Below are 26,108 nucleotides of genomic sequence, written 5' to 3' on the forward strand. Positions count from 1 at the left end.
GAGAACAAGGAATCGCCGCCGCATAATAATAAATGAAGCTTTAGTATCTATACTGTGTGCTGTGTTCCCATGGCGATCTCCGCCATGCGTTCATTTTCACTTGGAACTGCTTGTGATGTAATAATCTTCCCAGCGAAAATAAATGTACTCGTTTTTTCTAATAACATGATGACGACACTCTTTTTAATGAACCCGCATGAATTATAAGGGTAATTAGAATCCAGTGATGTCATAATCTTTCCAGCGAAACCAAAGAAAAGAAGATAGAATACAGTGATGTCATAATGCCTGTGACCGTTCTGCACAGCTTTGACTTCAAGTTGGCGCACGCACCAGACTGACGGTCAACGTTGACCGTCCATGCGTTGATTCCACGCAACGACAGATTCCATATTCCCCTTCTCCTCTCCGTCCTTCATCGACTGCATATATATATTTTTCTTTTTTTAAACGATAATACAAAATAGAAGAATTTAGGCATTAAATAATGCAATAATGTGACGCTTAACGTTAATGAATCTTTCGGATTAAGAAGAAGGAAACGTTTCCCGATGACCACAACGGTAATAATTGCGGGGAGGGCTTTCCCACCGAAACGATGTTTCTGGCCGTACGATCACGGTCGGACCGTCCTCAGTAAAAGGGAATCTACCTACCTCCCACAACCCAATCTGCCCCGTGTATTAACTCGCTGCCTCTCCTCGCCGTTTAATTAAGTATTATTATCTTTCGCTTTTCGTGGTCACTTAACTGACGGCGTCCGCAGTGCTGTTTCCTTGCTTCACCTACGCGTTCGACAACTACCTTTCTGTCTACCGGCATCTTGATTTCCTGCCACGGGGGCCCCAAAATGCGGGACCCTTTGGATAACGCACTCATGAGAAGGTGGATCGGCTGTGTAAATCCAGGAGGGACGACAGAGTCAGACTCGGTTCGCCAGCGTACTTCTCCTACCGGATAGTGTTTACCCACGCGTCTCTCACCTTCGATCGATCGAGCCCAACTCGGTGGGTCCCACGTGTATTTGGATAGCAAGGCAGGTACGGACGATGTTAACGGTATGGTTATGTTTTGCCAGATGGAGAAGAAAGATGACAGCTGTCGTTGATGACAAAGGAGGGAAGACAGAAGAAAGTGCCATATAATATGATAATTAGGGGAAACGAACGAGACTAAATGAGGTGTGGGCTAATTAAGACAACGAATTAAGACGTCCGTAACCTCCGGTTAGATGGGGGATTAATCGAGGACTCACCGGGCCATTAAAAGGCCGTGAGGCCAGCGCGGCGTTTTCGTCGCCCTCGCCGTCTCTCGCGGAGGCGAAGAAGAAGAGAAGAGAAGGGAAGGAGGAGGAGGAGGTGGAGGAGGAGAACGAGGCCTCCCTCTCGTTGCTTCTCCTCACGCCTTTGTTGCTTCTCCTCTCCCTCCTTCCTCCGCGTTTGGCGTTTCGGGCGCTGTATGCTGTATATAACGGGAGTCTGGGGGTCCATGGCCCGATTACTTCGATCTTGATGGTGATCTCGGAATCGGAGCGAGATCCGGTGGTTTGATGTGAAAAACAGGCCAGATCTGGCAGTCCGGAACCCATCGGCTTCGATCTTCAGATATAGGAAGGGATCGGCGATTTTGACACTGTAAGGACGCGAGATAAGAGCTTTTGCTGTATTAAATTTGGTTTCCGCACCTTTCCTCGCCCGGTTTTGTTGGACCCGTGAGATTTTCTCTTGGAGTTGTCTAGTTTGTCTCTGGAATTTGAGCTGTGGTGGATACTTCCCCCATGTGTTGTTTTCCTGGTTTCCTTCTGCTTGGTGTTTCTTGTTGGAAGTATCTGGACATCTAGTGTATTAATCTCTCATCAATATATCAGGAAACATCTTTTCAAGAAAAATAACCCTTTCATTAAATAAAGCTTGGTGTTTCTTTTGTCTATGATCCGATCTGGTCGCACACCAAATGGTCTCTACTCTCAGTTTCCTGGATTTTCTACGACAGATTATCAAGGTTTCTATATCGGAAAAATATTCTTTATTGTAAATATATGGATATTGGCGTTCATTGTAGTGATGTGCATTAGAGGGAGGAACTTATTTCTGTTTCTATCAGTTTGGCCAAAGTTTTTTGTTTTTTTTTTTTTTAATAACAAAGTAGCCCTTCTCAGTTGTCTTCTTAGGAAATATTCTATATGGTTGAAATATGGGCTACAATCTCAACTGCCCATACAGTGAAAAAGGGTATTCTTTCCCTTAGTTTTTGGTTTCTCTTCTTTTATTAATTTGCTTGGTATCCTAGTGGAACTTCTACCGTGTAGTGTTTTAGTGAAGCTAAATGTAGTAGACTTCACTAGAAATCTATTTAAAAACGTCTTCTTTCTTTTTGCTCGATGGAAGAATATTTTTTTTTCACTTTTCGTAAGCAACTGGGACATATGGGGAGTTATAGTTGCTGGTTGGAATCTTTGCAGATGTTTTGTTGTGCTTTTTGTGGAGAAAACTTTTTTTTTTTCCCGATAGCTTTATTTAAACGCCAGGTCCATTTCAAATGGGTGTCTTTGGTAAATAGCCTCTGAAAATTTAGATAAAATCATTCATTCTGTGGTAATATTTTTACACTTCTGAGTTCCTTGGGTTCTGTGGCTGGAGTTGCTTCAAGATTTCACCTTCATCATGTTGTCAATTAAAATTGGACGTTGTGGTTTTAAGATGGTTAATTACTGGTTCATGTAAGAAAACATACAAGCCTTGTTATTGATATGCTGTAACCATCTTTTTAATTTACTAAATTTGAGCACTAGATCTCGTAATTAATTTTTTTTTGTGTCTTTTAATTGGAATTGAATATAAAAATTGAAATAGATTTCTTTCCAACTTGATGAAACCAGTGATAATGGTTAATTTGAATACTGGAGGTGCTAAATTTATGATTGCTATTATAACAAAAGCATAATTTTATGCGATTTTGGTGGCATGCATTGGGGTAAATAAATCTTATAATTTAGTAATGGTTTCTGTTCTCAGTCTGTTTACCTAACTAAAGGTACATTTATTTTGCTACAAGATATGTCAAGGCAAGGTTCACCAGATTGGGCGGTCAAAACTGGGTTTGGTCTATCCTAAGCTCAAACCACAAATTTCTCAGTTCATTGCTGAAGATTGTCCAGAATCCACTTAATGAGTTGTATGTACAAGAATAATTAGGAGGATTTTGGAGAAAGAACTAGAAGAGGCAGTGTAAAGAATATACTTGATGGGAGAAATTCTTTACATTTAAGTGGCTTTCTCTAGAGAAGAGAGTATGTTTATTGTTTTTAAAATGACACATGCGTGAGTATCTCTGGGGACAATTTGTTTTAAATGGTTTTAAATCATGGTTACTAGTATCTGTCCAACTAGGAGGTTTCGGCTGAAAATGATCCCATTAGATTGCTTTTTCAGTGGTTTAATGGAAAATATTATTTTAGTGTCGATTATCTACTTAATCTATATGTATACTCGGTGTTCTGTAGAAAATATTTTTTTCAACTGTTAAGATACAAAGTCACAGAATATGTCTTGCTTCTCTGAGCTTTATATCATGTTACATGATTCTTTGCTTTTTCATGATGTAGATTGCTACTTTTAGAGCAGCATCTGAACTGCATGAACAATGCTGTAAATATTCCTGTGTATGAGGTCCACTTGAAATCATGCAGAAGGAAACAAATTGGATGGAACTTGCTATCGGTCATTATTTGGATGGGATATCAGTTATAGTTGCATAAAGTGGTCTATAATCAACATTATTGACATATAATCTTATGTGAAAGTCTTTTTATGATGGGATGGTGGGTAAAATGCATTAGCACTGTTACGACGTTCAATAGCATTTTCTAGAATATTGCTACATGGGAGTTGTTTTTGAACAAGTTTATTGGCAGATGATGGTCAAATCAGTTTTCTCTAATGGTATCGATTGTAGATTTTGGTTTCTTCTATTTTCCCGCCTTTGTGCTTTTTTTCAAGGGAGATTGTTTAATTGACTGTGTTGGTTGGTTTTAGGCAATTTGGCCCGTGACTGTTTAGTTTTATATGTGAGAATACTTTGATTAATATGTTTTTCTTACTACCTTTATAAACTTCAGCATATGTTATCTTTTGATTTTTTTGAATTAACCATACATCTTTCCTTTTACAACACCTGGCTTTTGGCTGTCAATGCATCTTTATCCTAAATTTGTGTTTATTCTAGTGAATTGACAAGCCAAATCCATGTATTTGTTTCCTATAGTTCAATGTGTTCAATGCCTATGAAATGTTGATTTTAGTCAGTGAAATCATTGCATTCTTTGTGAATGCTAGATCTGTAAATTTCTCCTACACATGTATATGCCAGGTGAATAGGTCTTTATATGAAATCCAATTCTTAGAGAACTTTGAAATTTTTTGTTAAATGTTATCATCCATGTCTTAATCATATAAAATTAGATGTATGTTTATATATGTATATGGTCATTCATCATTTTATGTTGCTTCTATGTTTTGTGATACAGGAGATATTTAAAATGGATAACTGCCCTGTGAGATTTAATACCATTGGACAACTATATCCAGATTGCATGTCTGATAGGAAATCAAGGTTTTGGCAAATTGATAACCAGCCAAATTCCATGTCTGAAGTCATTTGTCCGCGACCTTGTCGAGCAACAAGAGTTCCTTGTTTCATTAATACTCTCAATATAGTCAGTTCCAAGCCACAGGGGTGAGTTTGCATGATATTCAAATTGTTTTATAATGTTTTTGTTGTTTGTTTGTGTTTTTCTAGCAAACTCCTGAGACCTTTGTAAAACATTTTTGTTCTATTGACAAAATGTGGTTCTATTATGTTGTGTGATTGGGTTCCTTTCATCTTTGTTTTTTGCTTATCCTAAAATTCAAGACTATGTGTTTACACATTGTGAATTTTGGGAAATAATCCATTCAAGATTGTGAATACGTTGACTTTCACCAAGGCAAACCACAGTTGGTGATTATGTCTTGGATGTTTCTTTCTCAATCCATGTTTCATGTGTCCATTACATATTCATCATAAATCATACGTGAAGCATTTGATTGTGTACACAGTTTCCAACCTATAGGCTCTTTATTATGTCGACAATTTATAAAGCAGAAACAAAATGCAATTTTGACATGATGGATTAGTTTTAAGTTGTGGTTATACATTGTTCATTAAATTTGCTAGACCCCTTTCTGCAGCATCTTACCTATGTACAAAGTGGATTCTGCTTCTGAGATTCTTGATCGTATCCTGAGTCAGGTATGTTTCTGAATTGCACGCTCATATAACAATGGCATAATCTTCCTTCCAATCCTCACCTTTGGCAATCTAAAAGAGGCTTATTTGCTGCCAGGCTGACACGGACAATGATCTGGACTCGAGCAGTCAAATGGGCTTCTTCTGTGGCTCGCCTCCTGTACGCACTGACAATCCGGTCATCCATGATGTGCAGTTTGCCAAGCAAGCCCAGTTCTTATCTTCTTCTCGAGGAAACTCTCCTGGCATGAAGCCTGTAGGAAGAGTCGAAAGAGGAGGGTCTCCAACCTGCAGGTCTTCTTTCGAAGGGAACCCCAAAGTGAGAATCGAAGGCTTTGCTTGCGGCAACTCCAAGCAGCATTGTGTTGCCCCTGCTCTTGCATGACCTCCTCACAGAATTAATCCTCACCTTACTGCGTATGCTCTTGTAAATTCGCCTTCTGGTTATTTGTCCATCAGACCCTCACCAATCTTTGCCCAGTAATCCTAGCTGTTGAATCTGCCGAAATGCCAGTCTCAAGGAGAATTTGGTCCTGTAAATACCTGAGGTATTGACGGTTAAGAGTTCCTATAGCATCCAAGGTATGTCTAAGCTGCAAGCTGGCGTCAGTTGGTCTGCCCTGTCATTGTGAATACAACTTTTTTTGTGTCAATTTGCCATGTTTTTGTGCCATCGAGTAGATTGGCATGTGTGTCTGAGAATGACTTGATTCAAAGCCAGTGTTTCAGTAATATACTACTGGTCATGTATTCATTCTCTGAAACATTTTGAATTGTGCACTTGAAGCTATTGAATGCCACTGTTGTGTGCTTTTAGGTCAGTTTTGAGGGCAATGTTTGATGTGGAATAAGTGTTTTCAGCGTGATTTCCCTAATCTTTGCAGCATAATTATCAGAACTGAATTGATGGAGTCATGTTTAATCACAATTATAAATAAATATTATACTAATTAGTTTAAAATGCCTAATATATAGACGAAAAAATATTCTTCAATAGAGTAATTACAATTTCTAATCAATTTTATTAGACCTTTGTCTGTCCACATCGTACGTGGCGGAAACCGACTCCCCTCGTTTCGGCTACTTTCGTGCCACTTCCAGCACCTTCTTCCATTGTCACGTGTCCCTCTACCAGCCCTACACGCGTCCCATATAAGTCACCCTCAGCCTCTTTATTAATGCTTGCCTTCCCCACTCCACAATCGAACTGTCTACCCACTGCTACTTCTCTGATCGACTCGGTCTCTCCTCTTTGTCACAGGCGAATCCCGACGTTTGCTTGTCCTCCAACCGTTCATCTTCATGGCTTCAAGAGCTTTGGTAAGCCCTCTGCAGTTCCCTGTCCCTGTAGATTTTGGCTATGTGACACTGTCACTACATAAGAACATGCGCGTGATCGCACACGCCAAATCCATATGCACAGGCCTCCTGGAGATCACTCGCTTCCGCTCGGCAGTTCACCACGTCGACGGCGCCGAGGATGCGGCCCATAGCGCCCACTGCCGACGACGTCTTAGGCCACCATCCCGTCCTGAAGCCCAAGCCAAGGTAGCATACTACGCTTTACGGCTTCTTCCTTCTTGTGTCTACTACCTTGGAAGAGCTAATAAGGGGGCGAAGCGACCGCAGGGGGGAGTTCGTGCCGGTGTACGTGGCGCTCGGACTGATCCTGCTGTCGGCGTCGTTCGGCATCCACACAGCGCAGCAGCAGCTCCGCCACTCGCCCAACGTGCTGGTGAGCAAGAAGAAGCGGGAGACGGTGCCCGAGGTGGTGGACCCTGAGTGGGCTGCGGCGGAGGCGGAGCGCTTCATTAGCGGCTCCGTCTTCCGCCGGGTCGCCCACCTGCAGGACTTCGACGCCGTCTGGGCCACCCGTGGTTACGTCATGTAAGCCACCCGCTCTTTTCCCGTATCTTCTCCCTCGTATTCTTCCCCTGCACACGTAAACGTAAGATTCCTTGGTGGCAGTGACAGGCCGAGGAAGGTGGAGACGTTGAAATCGGTGGGAGTGGACCCGAGCAGGCTCGAGTGAAGTCATGGGTGGAGCTGCCGCTACGAAGTGCTCTCTGTAGATAGCTTGTCAGTGTTCTGCTTCTCTTCTTCTATCCTCTTCGATCTCTGAGCTCCTGTAGTTGTCTGTAATGACGTGGGTACTCCGTCGTTGGTTGGATCGAAATAAAACTTCGAGCAATCCATAGAGCACGAATCTTACAGTCTCGATGGTGACACGTGGCTCGACAGAAAATTATTTATTTGGATTTCAGTAAATAGCGATTATCGATGAGTATAATTAATGAAACGTCGGAACCGATCCGCTACGAAATATCATGTCGGATATAATAGTGTCAGATTCGGACCTCAACGGGCGCAATTCGAATCAACTCCGATAACATATCTGGCGGAAAGCCACGGGGGCATTTTGGATGGGGAGCGTTATCTGGACCGTCCATTTTAAGGCAACGAGGATCGACGGTCTCAATTTGTTCTGATGGAATAACGGGGAACCCGCTTGAGGGAATGACGTGGGGAAGCTCCATTGGCCAGCTCGACGTGGTCTTTCATGTCATTGGCGGAAACTAGTCACGGCGACGCATTCATATTTACACCGTCGGATTCGCTTTAAGATGCACACACCGCTCTCTTACATTTACCCCCTTGCTTCTTCGCGTCGTCTCCATTCCGATCTCGGTTCCCCTCGTTCCCATCACGATGGGCGGTAGGAAGATCGTCACGCCGTTCCTCCTGCTGGTCGCGTCCTCTCTACTCCAGATTTGGGCTTCGGATCCGGTAATTTGTTTCCTCAGCGGGCTTTTATTCTGCAGTTGATGTTTCCGAGCTCTTGAATTTAAAGTCTAGTGGGTTTTGTTTCAGTGGTTCTACGAGTCGTTCGATGAGCCGTTCGAGGGGCGGTGGATCGTGTCCGAGAAGGACGACTACCAAGGTACAAGATTACCTCTTTCGAAACGTGATGATTTCGTCTTTTTGGTTTTGGCTGGTTGCTTCCCCTGATGTTTAATCGATGAGACGTTACTGTTATTGGATCTGAGCAACATTGCGTTTAAGCTTATTGATTGAATATACATGACCCAGATCTTCTGTGCTTCATATACTGAGGTGAATTGACTTCTTGATGTGTTTGCCTCACTGAAGTCGCAAATTGACTTAACTAGACCAAGATTTCTTTTTTATCACGACTGATCAGTTAATGTCGAGCTTTCATCAGTTTATGCCTTACCCGGAGCCGTTCGATTAATTTGTTGGTGTGATGTACTTGCCGGCCATCAAGTATTTTGATCGGTGTGGCTTGTAGTATTGTCCACAAATTTGGTGAGATTTCCAACACTAAAAGGGATGTCACTATTTGTTATATGATTCAAGCCTCCTTTGTAGAGGAAAAGCCATGATCTGAGGCGCTCAGTTCGTATTAATGGGACATTTATCAGATTGAGATTAGCTAATACCTAGTGATGGATAGTTTGAGTTTGGAGAGGTATGCAAAATGTTATTTGCAGTTGTAGAATACGTTAAAAGGGCATCGACATTGATAAGCTAGTGAGAAAAGAGACGTCACAAAGATACATCAACTGTGGAGTTACTGAATGCTTGATGGAACGTGGAGTTCTTTTCATTTGGTTCATCTATTTTTTTATTACATACCTTGATCAAGATTTTAGATCTTTATAATCCTTCTTGCATTTGTGGATCTGAATGCCTGATGTGGATCACATTCGGTTTTTCATAGTTTGGATCTTTAATGTAGCAAGATTCAAGAATAAAGTTTATAAAAGTAATGGGAAATCTGGAGGTACTTGGTTGCACTCACTAGATATCATTATGGTGAAAATGGATAACTGTTCATTTATTCTCTGATTCCTATATTATAAATGAAAATTTTTGGCCTAATGGTTCTGTTGGTTCAGTGATAAGTTTGATGGTTGTGCCTCTTCAAGTTAAGAGTATGTTCTCTAGTTTGTGTGACATGAGCATATTTGTAATCGTAGTCTGAATTTGATGAAGCCTATATGTATATATTGAGATGTGCTAGCTTTGTGTATTGTTATGGTTAGGGGATAAAATGAGAGAGAATCGTCAAGAATGATATGGACATGTTCTAAAGAGACGAGATATATACATGAACTAATTAAGATAGTACTAGTACTGCAAGGATAGGTAAGACTTAAGGGGATTTATATTAGAAACTATAAATATGGATATAAATGCTCTTGATTTAGTTGATAATAATAGTAGAAGAAGATTCGTCAATACCAAATATAATAGGGCCATAGCTCAATGGGTAGTTTAATCATGAACGATACGTGTGTAATTCTCAGAGAAACATACAACTATGTACTTACCTCAGCTTGAATTTGCTGTGATGAGCAACATGCACACAACTATTTAAAGGTTTCCTATCCCAATGTTTACCTAAAGATGTTCAATTATGTTCGATGACAATCCCTTCTCCTTCTCCTATGTTTCTAGTCTTATGGATGCATAGATATAGATTTCTTGCAGAGCAACATTATTTTCTGTGTTTCATTTCATTTGATGACTATATAATGACATCATTCTCTGTGCTATGCATTAATATCGACTCCAAGGGCCTGCTTTAAATTTACTTTCTCCTACATTTGCTGTCATTGTGGTCTCTTGGTACCCACTGGCTTCCATCTCAGGTTTGTTGTATATGTTGATTAGGTCTATGGAAACACTCCAAGAGTGATGGTCATGAAGATTACGGGCTTCTTGTTAGTGAAAATGCTAGGAAATATGCGATAGTTAAGGAACTTGATGGACCCATCACTCTCAAGGATGGAACTGTTGTTCTGCAGTTTGAAGTTAGACTGCAGAATGGACTTGAATGTGGAGGTGCATATCTGAAATACCTCCGTGCTCAGGAAACCGGATGGATTCCCAAGGGATTCGACAATGAATCCCCATATTCTATCATGTTTGGACCTGATAAGTGCGGAGCCACAAATAAAGTGCATTTCATCCTCCAGCACAAGAATCCAAAAACTGGGAAGTTTGTGGAGCATCATTTGAAGTTCCCTCCATCTGTCCCATATGACAAACTCTCACACGTGTATACTGCTATTCTGAAGCCCGATAATGAGTTGAAAATTTTGATTGATGGTGAAGAAAAGAAAACAGCAAATTTCTTGTCTGCTGATGACTTTGAGCCAGCACTTGTTCCACCGAAGACCATACCTGATCCTGATGATAAGAAACCCGAGGACTGGGATGAGAGGGCTAAAATACCGGACCCTGATGCTGTAAAACCAGACGACTGGGATGAAGATGCACCAATGGAGATTGAAGATGAAGAAGCCGTCAAACCCGAAGGATGGTTGGATGATGAACCTGAAGAAATTGATGATCCTGAAGCCACAAAACCAGAAGATTGGGACGATGAAGAGGATGGAGAATGGGAAGCACAAAAAATAGACAACCCAAAGTGCGAAGCAGCACCTGGCTGTGGAGAGTGGAAGAAGCCAATGAAGCACAACCCAGCATACAAGGGAAAATGGCACGCTCCTTTAATCGACAACCCAAACTACAAGGGTATCTGGAAGCCACAAGAGATAGATAACCCTGACTACTTCGAGCTTGACAAACCAGACTTTGAGCCAATCGCCGCTATTGGCATTGAGATTTGGACGATGCAGGATGGCATTCTCTTTGACAATATTTTGATTTCTACTAATGAGAAAGTTGCCGAGTCATACAGGGCAGACACATGGAAGCCTAAATATGAAATCGAGAAAGAAAAGCAGAAGGCTGAAGATGCTGCTGCAGCATCGCCCTCAGATGGACTTTCAGGTTTCCAGGTGACTTAACTATTCCACTAGAATTAGTTCCTGACATCAAGTTACTTGAGTTTGTTTTCCTTGTGCTTGACATTTATAATCATCACCATCTTGTTTGTATTGCAGAAGCAAGTTTTTGATGTTCTTTACAAGATAGCAGATATTCCTTTCTTGGAGGCATACAAGATCAAAATCATTGTGAGTCCGATTGTACTTTCGCTTTCCCAAATTCTAAGCTTTTTGAGGAGTCCTTTTTATTTTATCTAGCTACGGAACCGTCACCATTGCATGATGTAGAAAATAACCTTGTGCTGTTATATATTAATTTGGTCTTCCTGTTTCTGGTTTTTGTATTATCTTTTTGGCGTCTGACCCAGCTTCTCTTTGCAGGATGTCATCGAGAAGGCAGAGAAACAACCGAACCTCACTATTGGAGTGCTGGTTGCCATAGTGGTGGTCTTCGCTACTGTCATCTTCAGGACACTCTTTGGCAGAAGGAAGCCTCAGGTGATTGATTACTTCTGGTTCTGTTCTGCTTCATCATTCATTCCACCTTGCAGCTTAATATTACTTCGATTTCTAATATCTTCTTTGAATTATACAGGCTGCTGCCGCTCCGACTACTGAAGCCAAGAACGCTGGAGCTTCTGAGACCGATGCTGCAGGGAGCAGGGAAGAGAGAGAAGAGAATGGTAAAGATGACGATGCTTCGGCCCCTCGCGCCGGTAGATCTAGGAGGAAGACATAAATTAGCCAAGTTTTCAAGATTCGGATAAACTATTCCTTTTAGATTCGCACATTCTGGAGCAAACCAAACCAAGAGTTTTTTGCCCCCGTGTTTGACAAACGTTACTTGAATTTATGATGTGGTCATAGAAGGATATCTTCGTGTCATCCAATTCGGCAATCTCATTGCTTACATTTGAGAGTATTTTTACAAGATATCGGCCATTTAGTTGATAAAATATTTAATTGTTAATGATAATATATATATATATATATATATATATATATATATATATATATATATATATATATATATATATATATATATATATGTGTGTGTGTGTGTGTGTATATATGTGTATATATATATGTACACATAATATATAAGATAAAAGGGGATATTTTAGGAAAAAAGATAAAAAAAAATTTTATTTTTTTTGAGAAATTTACTATATATATATATATAAATATATAATTTCCGTAAGCTATATGTTAACTTTGCTGCGGTTGCATTGGACCGCGAGCCCTGGTACATTGGATCTGTTCTTTTGAGTTAAATTCAATCAGGGTTGTCGATGGGTTCAGTCTAATTCGATTGATGGTGCGGATAGCTAATGAATCCAATAAATTGGTTCATCCTCGAACCGAATCGGAGTTAAGATCGATTAGGACGACAGATGTTAGTTAAATTCACTCAGGGTGGTCGACGGGTTCAATCTAATTAAACCCATCCGACAAATTGGTTCATCGTCGAACCGAATCGGAGCCGAGATCATCGATTAGGACGACGGCGCGCGGATCTGACCCGATCCATAATGGAGTCCTATGTGAACTGGATCCAACTTTAATTGGGTGCAATCCGTTTCTGGCCAGGATCCGATACACGATAGTTCTAATGTTGGTTTCACGGGACCGTGAGTAGTCTTCTCGCCGTGTCGAGGCTCGTCCCCTCTGCCGTCGCTACAAACCCTCGAATTCTCTTCCGAGGATCGAGGCTGCGATGGAGAAAATTCCCGCTGCTTGCGCCATGGCGTGGAGCATCGACCTCGAGAAGGGCCTCCGCTCCAAGAGCCGAGGTAAGTAGTCTCGCGCCCTACCGCTTTGCCTTCCCTCTTCATTCGACACTTCATCGAGCACTGTCTTGTTCTCCTTAGAGAATAGATGCGCCGAACAAGTACTGTTATCATAGTGCATCATTGGAGCACTTAATCGCTCTGTTTGACTGTTAAGGGACGTGGTTCTAAATGCTCGGTGACTGATCTATCACCCTTTCGACGAATTGCCTGTGTTGAACTGGTCATGTTATTTTGATTATAGAGTTATCTTATCTTTTATTTTCTCCGATTTTGAGCAATTGTGTTGTGCTTTTCATGAGCATGAGCGATGAGCGCGATGGTTCGGAGTTGCTATTGTTTAAAGAGCAGCAAAACCTAAATATTTAGCAAGTAATGATTGGTGCATAGAAAGAAAATATTCCAAGAAGATTATTAAATTTCTTAGGTAGATAATTCATGCTATCTTTCTTTTCTGGAGCATTATTTTTAGGTGAAAATGATGGATAAAGGAGAATCCACTCAATTCGATTAGGGTATGAAAATGTGGCTATGTGAGATGGCAGAATTGTGTCACTGTCATTGTGATTAAGGAAATCTGGGCGATAAAGGCTTGGAATAGATGTTAAATTTAACGGGTCAAAGAACAAGAGGTCACCCTTTGTCTTGTTGGTCTCTGCTTCTTGCGCTTCTAAAAATTTACCTGTGTTTAAAGTTTTTGTTTACTTTATTTATCATCTATTTTGATTCACTTCCAATTTGTTGAGCCTCTTGTCAGATCAGCGCATTAGGGCAATTGAACAGATGGGGCCTATACTCCAAAAGTGGAGCACTGAGCCAAACGTTACAAGGGCAATTGCAGACATGTATGATCTGGAACCAGGTGAGGACAGATTATTTGCTAACACTATCCTCCTTCGGCTTGCTGATGCATTCAGGTGTGGAGACAATTATACAAGGAGATGTATCGTGAAAGTTTTCCTCTTTGAATTGACACGTATTAGTAAGGAGGGCAAAAGGTATAACGGTATTCTAGCAAAGCGAAGAGTGCCTAATTCTATAGAGCTGCTTAAAAGAGTGAAAGTAGTTTATGACACAGGTGACACCGAGGCTAAGACTTTGGCATTGCGGCTTTTTGGTTGTTGGGCTGATCTTGCCAAGGATAGTGCTCATATACGCTACATAATACTTTTGAGCTTGCAATCCTCCAATATCTCTGAGGTGAAACTAGCTTTTCTCACCTTTTTCTTTTAGTATTACATTGTAGAGTTCATGTGTCATCTCCTTATTTATTTATATCAGCATATTCTGAAAATATCAAATCTAACATCTCATTATAAAAGAATTTTCTAATCATCCAGATATTCTCTTTTCTGTATCTTAGGATTGTCAACTGGCATGCTGTAACGTATGATTCAGGAAATTTTCAATCGTTAAAAAGTCTTTCTTAATCCAAGCATAGTAAAGTAATGTGGCTTTTGAATTTTCTTTTGCAGGTAAAAGCATCATTATTTGCTACTGGATGCTTTTGTCTATTGTCTGAGGACTTTGTGCATATCACATTGGAAATACTGATTAACATTGTCCGTTCAACACAATTGTCCTATGATGTTGCAATTGCAGCTATTCATGCTATTTCTAGAATGCGATGCTCATCTGCTGTTGCATCCAGAGCTTACAAGGTGCATTGTCTTTATCACCACAGTTGTCTTAAAATTTATTTAACTTTAATTTTGCAATGAGATATATCAGTTTCTCAAAGTAGTTAATGTATAAATTCTGGAATAATCATGTTACTTTCTTGCAATGATATATATTAGTTGCAACTAAAAAAGGACTTATAAAAAGAATATTGATTGAATTGAGATATTATATTTATTGGATAACCTATATTAATAATAATAGTAATTAATCTAGATTTTTTTATTGAGTATTCTGACTCCATTTTTTATCTTTGTTATCTGTGTGAGCAGTAGTCTTCAGTATTTAGCTATTCTATTTTCTGTAGGTTGAGATACTAGATTTTCTATGAATTTTTATATCTTCCAGTTCGAGTCTTTCCTTCATTTATGACTATTTCTTTGGATGTTTACGCTTTTTATTGATGTAGATAAATCAAGGAAAGACACATGTTCCATAGTTATGTCTATTCTTCTTTTCTTTTTTTAATGTCCAAGAGTTTTTGATTGTACAGAAAGTAGAAATTGTCAAATGTGAAAATTTTATATACAAAATCCTTTGTCAACATGTTCCATAGACCTAATAAATAACTTACAAATCATCAATTAAATAGAAAATGCTTTATATAGAGAAAGAGTCCGGGCCTCTAAAATTATCCAAGCCACAAGATTTTTGTGTAGATGGTAAATGTGAAACTAATTTGATGCAAAACCAGGAAAAGGAGAGGCTGGATGCTGGAGCGTAGAATAAGTGGGACAAAAGTATGATAATGAAATAAACTGATTTATAGTTTGCTCACTGGCAGCAAAGTGAAAAAGGCTGTGATAATGAGTCAGTATAATTGAAGATGGTGTGCATGTGATACAGCTGGATGCATGTCTATTGGTCCTTGAAAATTCTTATATTGTAAAGGGAATTCTCCTTATATGGGCCATTGATGAAGGAGAAGCAAAACTGGGTCCTGATCAAAGATAAAGCTTGCTCGTTATGTTCATGTTTAAAATAAATAGGCAAATTTCTTTGAAGAAAGATAAAATTAAAATAGACAAAAACTTCACATGCAATTGAATATATACAAGTATGAATTCTCATGATTAGAGAAAACAAAAAAAGAAAACACATTAAGTTTTCATGTTATGTTTCTTGGAGGACTTGATTTAGAAAGATAGGATCATAGTTATAGTTAGCAACCACATGTGTGATTTTCTTATGAGTTGTTACTTTCTTTTTCAGGCAGGTAAAAAACTGTTATTGGGTCCATTGCATGATGATCTTAAAGCTGAGATGCTGTCTTCACTTTCTAAATTAGCTTTCAGATCAACAATCTTGACCATTGAGCAGGTATCTTTTGTATATGTCTATTATGGAATAAAATGAAAAACTCATGATAAAAACATTTCATTTTGTTGTCCATGTGCAACCATGAGGTCGATCTTGTAATTATGATCATGTATCATACTTTCCTGACTTTTGAATGAAAATTTAAATGTGTGATCCCTATGATTTTGTATCATTAATTGCATTTCACTTCTTACTTGTGGCAAAGATTCAGACCCTGCTAATTGTGTTCATCCTTAATTTTATTGGATATATTCTGATATTACCATGTAGCTAACTTTTATTAGTCCAATCTAAAATTCACAGCCAGGGAGTTACATTATAGTGTTATACAGATAGTTGACACATTCAATTTAGCACCCCAAACCTAAGTACATTTAAATATCTTTTTTCATCTGATAAGCAAATCATTTACAGAGTAAGCTGAAATCTTGTGTCCTTCTATGCTTGTGCTGTCATTTACCTTTTCTGCTTTCATTAAATCACTTGAGTTATATTGACAAATAGTTAATTCCAGTGAACATCGTGTTCCGAGCTTTCTCCACTAGCTTCTGCAATAATCTTTATTCAGTGTTACTGTTGCATTCTGACTGCCAAAAGTCTTGTATTTACTGAGAAGCTACATTTCTTTTGGTGACATTGTACAGCATAACTTAGATTTTTTTTGTTTGGCCTCATATATTCTTGCAGGCAGAATTACTCTTATCATTTCTCAGCAATGATACCATTTATAATGTGAAGGCTAGAGCATTAAAATGTTTACATTTTCTTTTTAGCAGTCATGCCTGCTGTTTCCCTTTCATTGAAGGTGTAGTAGTGAAATTATTCCATATTGTTGATGACAATGATGTTCCAGTTAATCTTCAATGTGAAGCTTTAAGGATTCTATGCAAGGTAATAGTTTAAATATATTTTTTATCGAGTTAGTGTGTTATTATCTATGGTAAATGTATATCCTTCTTTGTAGGTGTTTAGCAGCATGCTACCAGATGTGCTTCACATGGACCTGCTTGTTCTTGTTAAGCAGGTTCTGGTGATGGAAGAACAGTCCTTGAAGGTGAAAAGAGATCTTGTTATTCAACTTATTGTACACATCTTGTGCAGTCTAAAGATGGCAGAGAGAGGGCATAATTGTGCAACACCTGTTAAGTGGTGTGGGAGATGCTTTGAATTGCAAAGGAGTCCAAGGGCTGAAGTTTCGGCTACTGAAACAGATGCTTCAGGAATCGCCTGCCAAGTTACGTCAATTGTCATAGGTCATATCACATCAATGATTAAGCAAACGATAGCTGATTCCACTGGGGAAGACATAACCACAAAGACTGTCATATCCTGTAGTGAGTTGAAACAAGAATTCAGAAACAAACTTAGCCTTATTCAGCTTCTTGTGATAGAATATCCTTCGGCATCTTTGGTGGTTCTGGATAGGATAGGAGATATCATACAGTCCCTCGAGAATATGCATGATAAGTCTGCATTGGAAAGTATCTGCACAGAAGTTTCTCGGAAAGAATTTAATGTGAAAAGATGTGGACCTCTTGAATATGATAAGCAATATTCTATCGGTTCAGAAATTGCAATTTGCATACTCAGATTCACAAATGCTTTCATTAAGACACTAAATAATAGTGGCACTTATAACAGTGAAGTTTGTCAGAAAGTGAAGCTTCTAGTTAAGTGCATACAATCAAGCAAGTATTGTAATTGTGCTACTTATGAAATTTTCTGCCTCTGCCTTGATTCTTATACAGCATGCTCTTTAGTTGGAAATGCTAACAACAGGATACAGGATTCAGATGAATCAAAGACCGGTAGTGCTGATGGTTCCTATTATAATTTTAGCTGGGTCAATCAAGAATGGCAATCACTTGAATCCATCAGAAGTATGCTGCAAAATCAAAATTACTGGGCGGCCTACAGAGCTGGAAAGTACTCTTGTCTTGAAGGGCTGTGGTTTTCAGCAACTTTTACTTTTAGGAAATTGATATGCCATGTAGAATCAGTCTGCCTTTCTTGCTGGTTGAAATGTTTGATGCTATTGGCTGGTTGTGAAACTGAAATTAAACTGCTGCTTTTTCCTAAAGCAGGCATCACTTTGGTCAATGGGATGCAGACAGAAAACATGTGTGACAAGATCTTTACCTCTATTGTGGGAGATAAAAGCACAAGTGCAGACTTGCATGGATGGGAAGGGAAGATTGCAAGAGTTTATGGTAGAATATGCTCTGCAGAGAAAACATTGGCATCAGCTGGAGCGTCAGATGGTGTCTACTACTTCCAGAGGTGGTTCCTCAATCTCAGAGCCAAATTTTTTGAAATCATGATGGAAATTTTTGGACTGCTTAATTCACATGAACTGACTATCGTAAGAGTTGATGGTGAGGAAGGAAAAGGCAAAGTTTGCATTGAAGAAGTCACGCAAAGTATGAGCACTCTGATGTGTGGCTTTGCCTATGAGTCTTTACGGTTGAATAATTTAGCTAAAGACTATGATCTTCTTGCTTCATCTTTCTTGGATACTGACGGCCAAAGCTTTAGGAGACTCTCAGCGATGGCCCTTAACTGCTCCTTGTTGGCCTTTTGTACTGCTTTTACTGTGCACTTCCCCTGTTCACTTGTTTACAAAAATGTCATTTCATGCAACTTAGGAAATGTTTCAAAGTTTTCATGCACTATGATCCTACAAGATCTTACTGAGCGTTTTTGGACCATGGATAGCAAGATCTCTGAGCAACTTCAGCAGATTTTGACTTCCTTCTGCAAAGAAGAGGACCGCATATGTCCCAGATCACGTATGAGTACTTCTGGTCATACAGAGAGGGCTACTTTACTAGTCTGTGAGTTTGCTATATCAGGTATTCTCCACATTCAAGAAGATGCAAAGAGAGTGAAAAATGAGGAGGATCTATTTTCACTGTTATTGCGAGGTCTGCAACTTCTCTCTGATGTTATTAGAAGATGGATGGAAATACCTTTCCAAGTCCCCAAGTATTTCTTTAGAGTGAGGTGCGTATGCTAAAGCTATTCATTTTATAGTTTTTGTTGCATGAGAGTTTATTTCGGTATCGTGGAAAAGTGAAATTTTATTCCAAAATGTTGAAGTCTGTACAAAACAATACAGGAAAATACATCAAAGTCCAAACACACCCTCCAAATTCACCCTATAACCACCACTTCTAACTAATTGGACAAATATTCTTCAACAATTTGAGTTTCTGTAGGTTTAATAGAACACCTTATCTTTATGATGATATGACAAGTGAAGATGGTCTTCGGTAGTCCAGTTGAATTTCACAAAACAACCATGGGGAGTTGCCGCCATTCCTTATCTGAGATGGTAGCGCACCATGACCTTTTGGTCTTTGTGGCCTACACTGTGTGGCTCTGGGGCCCCAATTACAAAAAAAAAAAAGAGTCACTGGAGTTTCTCTTTGTTGAAACCAATTAATGTTGACCATCTCTGCTTATACAGGCCTTGCATTGGTGCTGAGCTCTTCCTTCTCGATGCTGATTCCAGAAACAAAAGTGAAATATCTGTTTCACAAGGTTTCCAGCTGTCCCTCAATGTTTGCATTCAACTTAAGAACACATCAAGAATCCCCCGTTTACAAGATGCCAAGTTGTATTGCATTCTTGCCACAAGACCATCTGAGCAGTTATCAACTGAAAAAAGGACGGAAGACTGTTTCAGTGCTTGCAAAACTGATGAAATGGTTGAGTTGAACAATATGCTACTGATGTTTGTAAAGGCTAAAATGGGAAATGCCAACGAAGTGAGCCCTAAGGATAGCGGTGGAGATGCCTGGGTGACTGCTTGTCTGTGTTTTGAACCTAATAAACAAGGCCAGGGCTTTTCGTCATGTTTGCTAGATGTTTCTGAATTCCCTGATGGATCTTATCAAATCAAGTGGCACAGTTGTTGCATTGATGAGAGGGGGTCTTATTGGAGTCTATTGCCTCTGACCACTTGTGCACTATTTACAATCAAGAAACTCTGAATCTCAGATAATTTTGGGACTTGGTAATCTCTCCACAACAAACATCTGATCATATCATATAGATGGGATGTCGAGGCCATTGTGGGTGCTGCGTTCCCTAATGTTGTGTGTGAAATATCCTATCCGCATCTTGCATCTGTTCGTTTTGAAATATCTTTTAGGTATCCGCATTGTCGTGAGCTGGTCTGATATCGCCAAATGCAGTTTGCAGTATGATGGTTTTCGGTGTCATTGAAGCCCTGACAGAAACTAATTCTTGCTTAATGCTGATGCCACACTGATGGACATTCATAATGCTTAGTCATTATTGAACTGAGTTGGGCACAATGTAAACCAAGTAGTACCACTGGACGAACTATGTTTGATGCTGTCATGACCGGAGCCAATGCCACACAAGTATTAGTGAAGTCATCGTGGAGGAGTCTTCCACTTTCTAAGGTATGCAAAACCTCTCTAAGTTTTCTAATGCAGATTGGTTGCTTTTGATGGTTGGCATCAGCCGAAAATATGGTGGTAAACAGGAGAGTTGACTTGATGCTGATCTCAACAAAGGAATTGTTTTTCATTAACCCATCCAGTGGTGGTTCTAGCTTCTATGTCGATCTCCTATGCCACACTATTATTGCTTCACCGAAACCTACCCCAAAGGAATAATGTCAGAAATGGTGGTAAACAGGAGATTTGACTACAGCCGTAATGCCTCACTGATGTCTGCAAATTACCAGACCTGCTTCAAGGGTTTGGTGAAGTGCTTGAGAAGGTGAGTCAGTTCAGAGTTTTCTCTCTCTTTACCTGATGATAATATCAAGATGGCCTTTCTGTGCAGGTACGTAACCTAAGCTAAGAGACCAAGTATCTTCTTATTCAATTCCTTTCAGTTGCATCACGACTGTGTCTAATATTGCATTCTTATCATGTTACAATATTGCAGTCATTGTCTGTTCTTTGGCTCTCCACGGCATGTTTCTTGCCTGCAGCAACTTGTGAGATGTCATCATCATTATCCTAAGTTATCTGTGGGTAGTACTGTGCAGTCGGCAAAAAAAAAGCCTCCTTGGCGATGTTGCCATCTACTAGTGTTCCCTTGTGTTTCGAGAGGTCTAGTAATCATTACATTGGTCCTGTTAGAATACCAATGTACAACATATATATATATATATATATATATATATATATATATATATATATATATATATATGGTGATAAGAGTTTGGTGTGAGGGGGAAGGGTGTCACTGTTCAGTTTCATGTACTACATACAGTCTCATATGTCCCTCTTGAAATGTATTACACCTATTTGACACTTGTATGTTACATGCAATTAGGAGCAGTTTTATCAACAGCAATTCATCAACAAAGTAGAGCAAAAAAATCTTAGAGGAGAAACAGAGTAAAGCCTTTTGGTTGAGGATGGATGTAGGTCTCGTTTGATAACAATTTCACTAAATTGTTATGGAATTGGTATCGGTATTAGTATATATATAAATGATATGACCAGCTGTATAGATTTAAGATATAGATGATATAAAACTTTTTATCATTCCTCCACTATATAATCCTATGCATCCTATATACTTCTAGGTTTATTTTCTTAATATTATAAAAAAATAAATTTTAATGTATTATGTGTTGTCATTATTTTATTTTGATGTGAATTTGAAATTATTAAAACACATATTTCTCTAATATTATCGATAAAATTGAATTTGCTCTTAGGATAAAGAAGATTCGGATGACTCCAAAAAACCAACTGGTGTGTCTAAGATCACCAAAACTAAATCAACGCATCTAAAGCATGCAAGCAAATAATTTCCAATTATAAAGTTTGTCCTACCTAAACAAAATAGCTTAATCTTTTAGTAAGTCTGATACCTTAGATGTAAATTTATAATTCTCCAACTCACTGGTGGATAAATACAACATCTCTAAACGAATACTCTAGATTTATTTATCTGATGAGATTTTAAATCCTGAGCTAACATTTTTGGGTGTAAAAATTTAGTGTACAGACTAGAATCAGTCATTAAAAGGTAAAGACTTTTTGGCTATTAATAGTAAACAATCAATATCAAATCTCATATGGTATAACAAATAGTGACGATCTAAACATGGAGTATGCATAACGTGATCAAGCAAAAATACCAGAGAAAAAAAGGGAATGCAACACCCACTTGAATTCCTGTAAGAGATCTGGTCCAATAACTTGGTAGATGTCTTGATTACCGACTCACAAGACAGCAAAAGTCTGTTGAGACTGGAAATTAGACTTTTGAGCCACAGAAAATAAAATGCCAGCGAAATTTAGACGATATATATACACATCAGACTTACCCCAGCAGCAACTGAGTCGAGTGTAAACCATGTGATGCGGCAAGAATGCTTTATTTCCATGCCGAGGCAACGATTAGAACCTTGTCTTCCCAGCCGAAGTAGAGTGCCCCGTTTTCCTCCTTGGCCTTGTACCTGTCACAGTATGATTTCAACAAGGCTCCTATTGATCCATTGACGCTGGTGCTGAAGGGACATGGTATGAACCCGGCCATCGTCATTCTCGCCCTCCACTTTCCTGCAACCTCGTACCTTTTTGGTTGGAGTTCGAAATTGTGTTCTTCAGGAAGATTTTTAGACTTCGTTTCGATAAAAAAACACTCCAAACATTTAGATAGATACCACGACAATAGGCTTACCTCTCTATGCGGTCAGCACCTTCGCAGGCCACGATGTTGACGATATCTCGCGCAAGACACTGCCTCTCCACGTTCATTCGATCCGTGCTGTCCCTTGGAAGAGTTGCATCGAGTGATTCAAAGACCGCTGTATGATAATTGTAGACCTCCACAAACCTATAATTTCATATGGCCAATGGCCAAGTCACGAGGAAATAAGAGCATGTAACTTGCATATGTTACCCCTAAAACATAGAACGATCAAAAGCCAGGGACATATATGTATGCGGATACAGAGGAGAGGCCGTGTATGCACACACCATCATTCTTCATGAGAAAATAAGACCTCGAAGAAATTAGGTATTTCAAGAAAGAAAAGAAGATGGATTTCCATTTTTTTTCGGAAGAAAAAAACTGCATTCATTTGTAATGAGGAGAACAAAACAATGATTATGACATAATAAAGCTCTATACTCAAGTTAAGGAAAATGGTATACGGATGCATTTGTAAATAATAGCAACAGCTTACGTAACAAAAATCGTGGTTTTTCAGAGGAAGCAACCTTGGGAAGAATGGGGCTGTATTAGTGTTCATATCCTGCTCGATAAGAGTTACCAACTTTGGGCTCAGCCCTTTCACCATTCGAAGCAGCTGATCTCTCTGGTTCACTGTTGATACACTCTCATCCGGCATGTGATGTAGCTGAAACGCAAAGTTGACCACAAGTGCCTCCCCTGATCGGCAGTCAAGCATTTCGGGTGTTACATCGCTGGTTTTAGCAGCTATTGCTTGAAACTCAAATGGAACACCGAGCTCCTCTGCCAGCTTCTCGAGGCGCTGACCAATTATCTCCAAACCTCCGACTGCCCGTTGCACTGACTCGGGATCATCAACACCAGATATTCTTAGGTGTGGCCGTTTGCTGGGCCACGTCGAAAGAGTTTGTATCAAGTTTATGTATTGACTTCCTTGGTTTATGTCAAAGTCTATGATATGAACTTTTTCTTCATCTCCTAATGCTTCAACGATTGTATAATTTGCTGCCATGTAACCGAACTTAAAGCATGGACAGACCTCGAACAGTATCTGCATCGCCGAAAGCCGATCGGAAGTAGGGGGTTCCTTACATCGTAGAGCCTTATAAATACCTTGTCCTGAAGAAGCTATTCTTGCTGCAAGACCTTCCACCATGTAGGCAGCAAGCCTTTGAGGAGGGTCTCCTTGAATCGAAACTATTTGGCGAAGCTCAGTTATGATGGCTTGTGCTTCCTCCATGCAGCCTTCTGAGATTGCAGCTGCACAGTCAAAAAGTAGCTGCTTAGGAGTTGGAGGTTCTCTATTGCTGCCAATACAGCTGATGCTTAAATATGATGAGGACTCTTTTGGTGAGCAAGGAACTAATAGGTCCTTGATAGGCTCAGTCCAATTATCTTCAATTCCCACAACCTGGTCGGAATCCACCAAGTCCTCATCGTTGTCATTCAGTAATGCCTGCTCAAGCTCTTGAAGCTTTAACCTGATTTCATCTTTACCATAGTCTATTTCTTGCTCTGGACTTGGATAATCAGATAAAGAATGGGATGCCTGATGAGAGCCGTTAGAGCCTGCTGAGGAATCAGGACACTGAACTGCAGCAATGCAAGAGCTGTATGGATTTTCTGACAAAATAGATGAGTGAAAGTTTGCTATCAACTGATAGGGAGCTGATGAAACTTGAGAATAGTGTTCTGGAATGCTGGATGTAGACATGTCAAGTGGATTAACATGTATCATTTCTGATGATGAATCAATGAAGTGTTGCTGAGGATGTAAGTCTGATTTATAGGAAGCAGGCCGACGGTGGTACATCCGCTTATCAGCACTTAATATTTGCCTTGACAAACCCGAGTTCTCACCACCACTTTTATGTGCATGAAGGTTGGAGTCACCATTGGCAGTAGATGAATCCACAGGCCTTATCATAGACATGCTTATTTTTCCTAATATACTTTCACCACTGAACAAGAACTGCAGTTTACCAAGTTGAAAGGCTTATTAGTCTGATTGCCTTGTTCAAACCAATTTGCAACAAACACAATAGCACTGAGATCACAAGAAAGAAAAAAAAAAGTCAGAAAGGGCTAAATTGTTTACCATGTCAATCACATATCTATATGAGAATATACAATGGCTTAATCTATAAATTTCTAACCCTCTTGCTAAATATGCGAATTTGAGACAAAAGTATAATGCCAATCTCTGGTACAAATGGATGCATCACTACAGTGCAATTGCTAACAGTAACTTGAAAAGAAACATGCTAGGTTAAGGAACCGTAAAATAACAAATGAAATAATGGCATCGTTAGCTGCTACATTAACCATGGATCATAATAACCATGTTCTGATTTGTTACTTAACCGGAGAACAGTATATCATGCTGCATCATGGAAGTGGTCAAAAGATAGCACATTTCAGGACAGATTTTTATATCATTTTAATCAATTTGCTATTATTTTTCAGAAGAATCATTGAAAGTAACAAAATGGCATAGTTCTTCTTCTTCAAGGAAAAAAAAAGTCCAAAAGTCCAACTATTTCACAGGTTAGCCAGTTTGCTTATATTCTTGTTGAACAGAGAATAATGGAAACTTCAGAGTCACCCAAAGACCTGGTCAAATCCAATAGCATTATCTCCACAAGGATTCCAACCTAAAAACTCTCACAGAGGGAAGAGGCAAAAGCAACCTCTATGGCAAGGCATGGTCATAATCAGATATGCAAATTTTATCACAACTAAGAAGTTCACAAGCCCGACAGCTAAGAGGATCAATGTGTCACAAGAATCAGGATTAGTTCATGTTTTTCTCCTTTCCTAACACCTCCCAGATAATTGAAAAGATGAAGTTCTTTCTAACAGTGAGCTTTGTTATCTTACTGATCATGTTTTTTTCAGTTATGGCACAATCTACTCATTTTCATCAATGAATTACACAAGGATGGTACCCAATAATAATGATTTCTCTGCTTACCCACCTCTATTAATGTTTTCATACATTAAGGAAATATACCACCTATCAAGCCATCGACCGTTTTTATGCCCAATTACCAGTAATAAGAGAACATTGTGCTTGTACAATCGAATTGAACATGAGAAAGAACCATATGGAATGCCTGATCTATATTTATACGAGGCAATGCACTATGATTAGCACCGAATGGTAACCAAAACGATGCATCAAAACTGACTTAAAAGCTAAAGTAAACAAGAGAATTGTTAAGCACAGAGAATAGAATTTGACCAAAGTAAATATAGGTTCTAGAATCATGAAGTGGTCATACAAACAAAGACACAGAACTGTCTCAACAACCTCCATGATTTCATAATGAGATCGTCCAAACCAAGGCAAAACCATAAGCCTCTTGACCACCGATGATCGATCAACTCGTAGCGGATTTGCCAGAATCAGAAGTAATGAACAGAGCACGAATCCCGAACCACATCCTGAAGAACCCTTGATCGAGAACCAGGCAACTTCCAAGAATTGAGATAAGATAAATCCCAACCGCAAGAA

General features: G+C 39.4%; 5 protein-coding genes across 18 annotated transcripts in view; 4 read left to right on the forward strand and 1 right to left on the reverse strand.

The window, feature by feature from the left end:
• Window positions 1-1,242: 1,242 nt before the first annotated feature.
• LOC135634074 (uncharacterized) lies at window positions 1,243-6,107 on the forward strand. Its single transcript, XM_065144254.1, has 4 exons — window positions 1,243-1,634; window positions 4,526-4,734; window positions 5,229-5,289; window positions 5,384-6,107. Exons 2-4 carry the CDS (start codon window positions 4,538-4,540, stop codon window positions 5,669-5,671), a joined length of 546 nt encoding a protein of 181 aa, XP_065000326.1. The 5' UTR covers window positions 1,243-1,634; window positions 4,526-4,537; the 3' UTR covers window positions 5,672-6,107.
• A 349-nt stretch (window positions 6,108-6,456) lies between these two features.
• LOC135633991 (uncharacterized) lies at window positions 6,457-7,492 on the forward strand. Its single transcript, XM_065144089.1, has 4 exons — window positions 6,457-6,606; window positions 6,710-6,834; window positions 6,916-7,173; window positions 7,255-7,492. Exons 1-4 carry the CDS (start codon window positions 6,589-6,591, stop codon window positions 7,316-7,318), a joined length of 465 nt encoding a protein of 154 aa, XP_065000161.1. The 5' UTR covers window positions 6,457-6,588; the 3' UTR covers window positions 7,319-7,492.
• A 270-nt stretch (window positions 7,493-7,762) lies between these two features.
• On the forward strand, window positions 7,763-11,977 carry LOC135633990 (calnexin homolog 1-like). The gene is made up of 6 exons (XM_065144088.1): window positions 7,763-8,073; window positions 8,158-8,227; window positions 9,985-11,117; window positions 11,223-11,294; window positions 11,487-11,603; window positions 11,701-11,977. The coding sequence occupies exons 1-6, from the start codon at window positions 7,996-7,998 to the stop codon at window positions 11,842-11,844; spliced, it is 1,614 nt and encodes a 537-aa protein (XP_065000160.1). The 5' UTR covers window positions 7,763-7,995; the 3' UTR covers window positions 11,845-11,977.
• A 760-nt stretch (window positions 11,978-12,737) lies between these two features.
• Window positions 12,738-21,229, forward strand: LOC135585217 (uncharacterized). Of its 4 annotated transcripts, none has more exons than XM_065142041.1 (9): window positions 12,738-12,898; window positions 13,653-14,095; window positions 14,371-14,556; window positions 15,788-15,895; window positions 16,583-16,786; window positions 16,860-18,898; window positions 19,365-20,328; window positions 20,412-20,716; window positions 20,822-21,229. In XM_065142041.1, the coding sequence occupies exons 1-7, from the start codon at window positions 12,823-12,825 to the stop codon at window positions 19,888-19,890; spliced, it is 3,582 nt and encodes a 1,193-aa protein (XP_064998113.1). In that variant the 5' UTR covers window positions 12,738-12,822; the 3' UTR covers window positions 19,891-20,328; window positions 20,412-20,716; window positions 20,822-21,229. The 4 variants fall into 4 exon arrangements, with proteins under 4 accessions (XP_064998113.1, XP_064998114.1, XP_064998115.1 ...); XM_065142042.1 differs by having other exon boundaries at window positions 20,412-20,650; window positions 20,717-21,229; XM_065142043.1 differs by having other exon boundaries at window positions 20,412-20,650.
• Window positions 18,958-26,108, reverse strand: part of LOC103977121 (scarecrow-like protein 1) — a 7,418-nt gene continuing 267 nt past the window's right edge. Inside the window, exons 1-6 of one of the 11 annotated variants that reach the window (XM_065142048.1) lie at window positions 25,905-26,108; window positions 23,119-24,563; window positions 22,577-22,732; window positions 22,221-22,469; window positions 22,061-22,134; window positions 18,958-19,555 (exon numbers count right to left, since the gene is read on the reverse strand). The exon at window positions 25,905-26,108 is cut by the window's right edge and continues 246 nt beyond it. In XM_065142048.1, the coding sequence (XP_064998120.1) occupies window positions 22,271-22,469; window positions 22,577-22,732; window positions 23,119-24,563; window positions 25,905-25,949 (1,845 nt within the window). In that variant the 5' untranslated portion in view covers window positions 25,950-26,108 and the 3' untranslated portion in view covers window positions 18,958-19,555; window positions 22,061-22,134; window positions 22,221-22,270. Of the gene's footprint in view, window positions 19,556-22,031; window positions 22,498-22,576; window positions 22,733-23,118; window positions 24,639-25,904 lie in introns of all 11 variants that reach the window. The other 10 variants (XM_065142049.1, XM_065142050.1, XM_018823762.2 and 7 more) reach the window with 10 other exon arrangements.

The sequence above is a fragment of the Musa acuminata genome, chromosome BXJ3-3 (assembly GCF_036884655.1).
Source record: "Musa acuminata AAA Group cultivar baxijiao chromosome BXJ3-3, Cavendish_Baxijiao_AAA, whole genome shotgun sequence".
NCBI lineage: Eukaryota > Viridiplantae > Streptophyta > Magnoliopsida > Zingiberales > Musaceae > Musa > Musa acuminata.

What these genes read in the sequence shown, in the direction of transcription:
- LOC135634074 (XM_065144254.1), top strand. Translation starts at nt 4,538, where the DNA reads ATGGATAACTGCCCTGTGAGATTTAATACCATTGGACAACTATATCCA. An exon ending in GTCAGTTCCAAGCCACAGGG is followed by an intron (nt 4,735 to 5,228) that starts GTGAGTTTGCAT and finishes CCCTTTCTGCAG; the next exon opens with CATCTTACCTATGTACAAAG. An exon ending in TTGATCGTATCCTGAGTCAG is followed by an intron (nt 5,290 to 5,383) that starts GTATGTTTCTGA and finishes ATTTGCTGCCAG; the next exon opens with GCTGACACGGACAATGATCT.
- LOC135633990 (XM_065144088.1), top strand. Translation starts at nt 7,996, where the DNA reads ATGGGCGGTAGGAAGATCGTCACGCCGTTCCTCCTGCTGGTCGCGTCC. An exon ending in AGATTTGGGCTTCGGATCCG is followed by an intron (nt 8,074 to 8,157) that starts GTAATTTGTTTC and finishes GTTTTGTTTCAG; the next exon opens with TGGTTCTACGAGTCGTTCGA. An exon ending in CGAGAAGGACGACTACCAAG is followed by an intron (nt 8,228 to 9,984) that starts GTACAAGATTAC and finishes TATGTTGATTAG; the next exon opens with GTCTATGGAAACACTCCAAG.
- LOC135633991 (XM_065144089.1), top strand. An exon ending in GTCCTGAAGCCCAAGCCAAG is followed by an intron (nt 6,835 to 6,915) that starts GTAGCATACTAC and finishes AAGCGACCGCAG; the next exon opens with GGGGGAGTTCGTGCCGGTGT. An exon ending in GCCACCCGTGGTTACGTCAT is followed by an intron (nt 7,174 to 7,254) that starts GTAAGCCACCCG and finishes CCTTGGTGGCAG; the next exon opens with TGACAGGCCGAGGAAGGTGG.
- LOC135585217 (XM_065142041.1), top strand. Translation starts at nt 12,823, where the DNA reads ATGGAGAAAATTCCCGCTGCTTGCGCCATGGCGTGGAGCATCGACCTC. An exon ending in CCTCCGCTCCAAGAGCCGAG is followed by an intron (nt 12,899 to 13,652) that starts GTAAGTAGTCTC and finishes GCCTCTTGTCAG; the next exon opens with ATCAGCGCATTAGGGCAATT. An exon ending in CTTTAAGGATTCTATGCAAG is followed by an intron (nt 16,787 to 16,859) that starts GTAATAGTTTAA and finishes CCTTCTTTGTAG; the next exon opens with GTGTTTAGCAGCATGCTACC.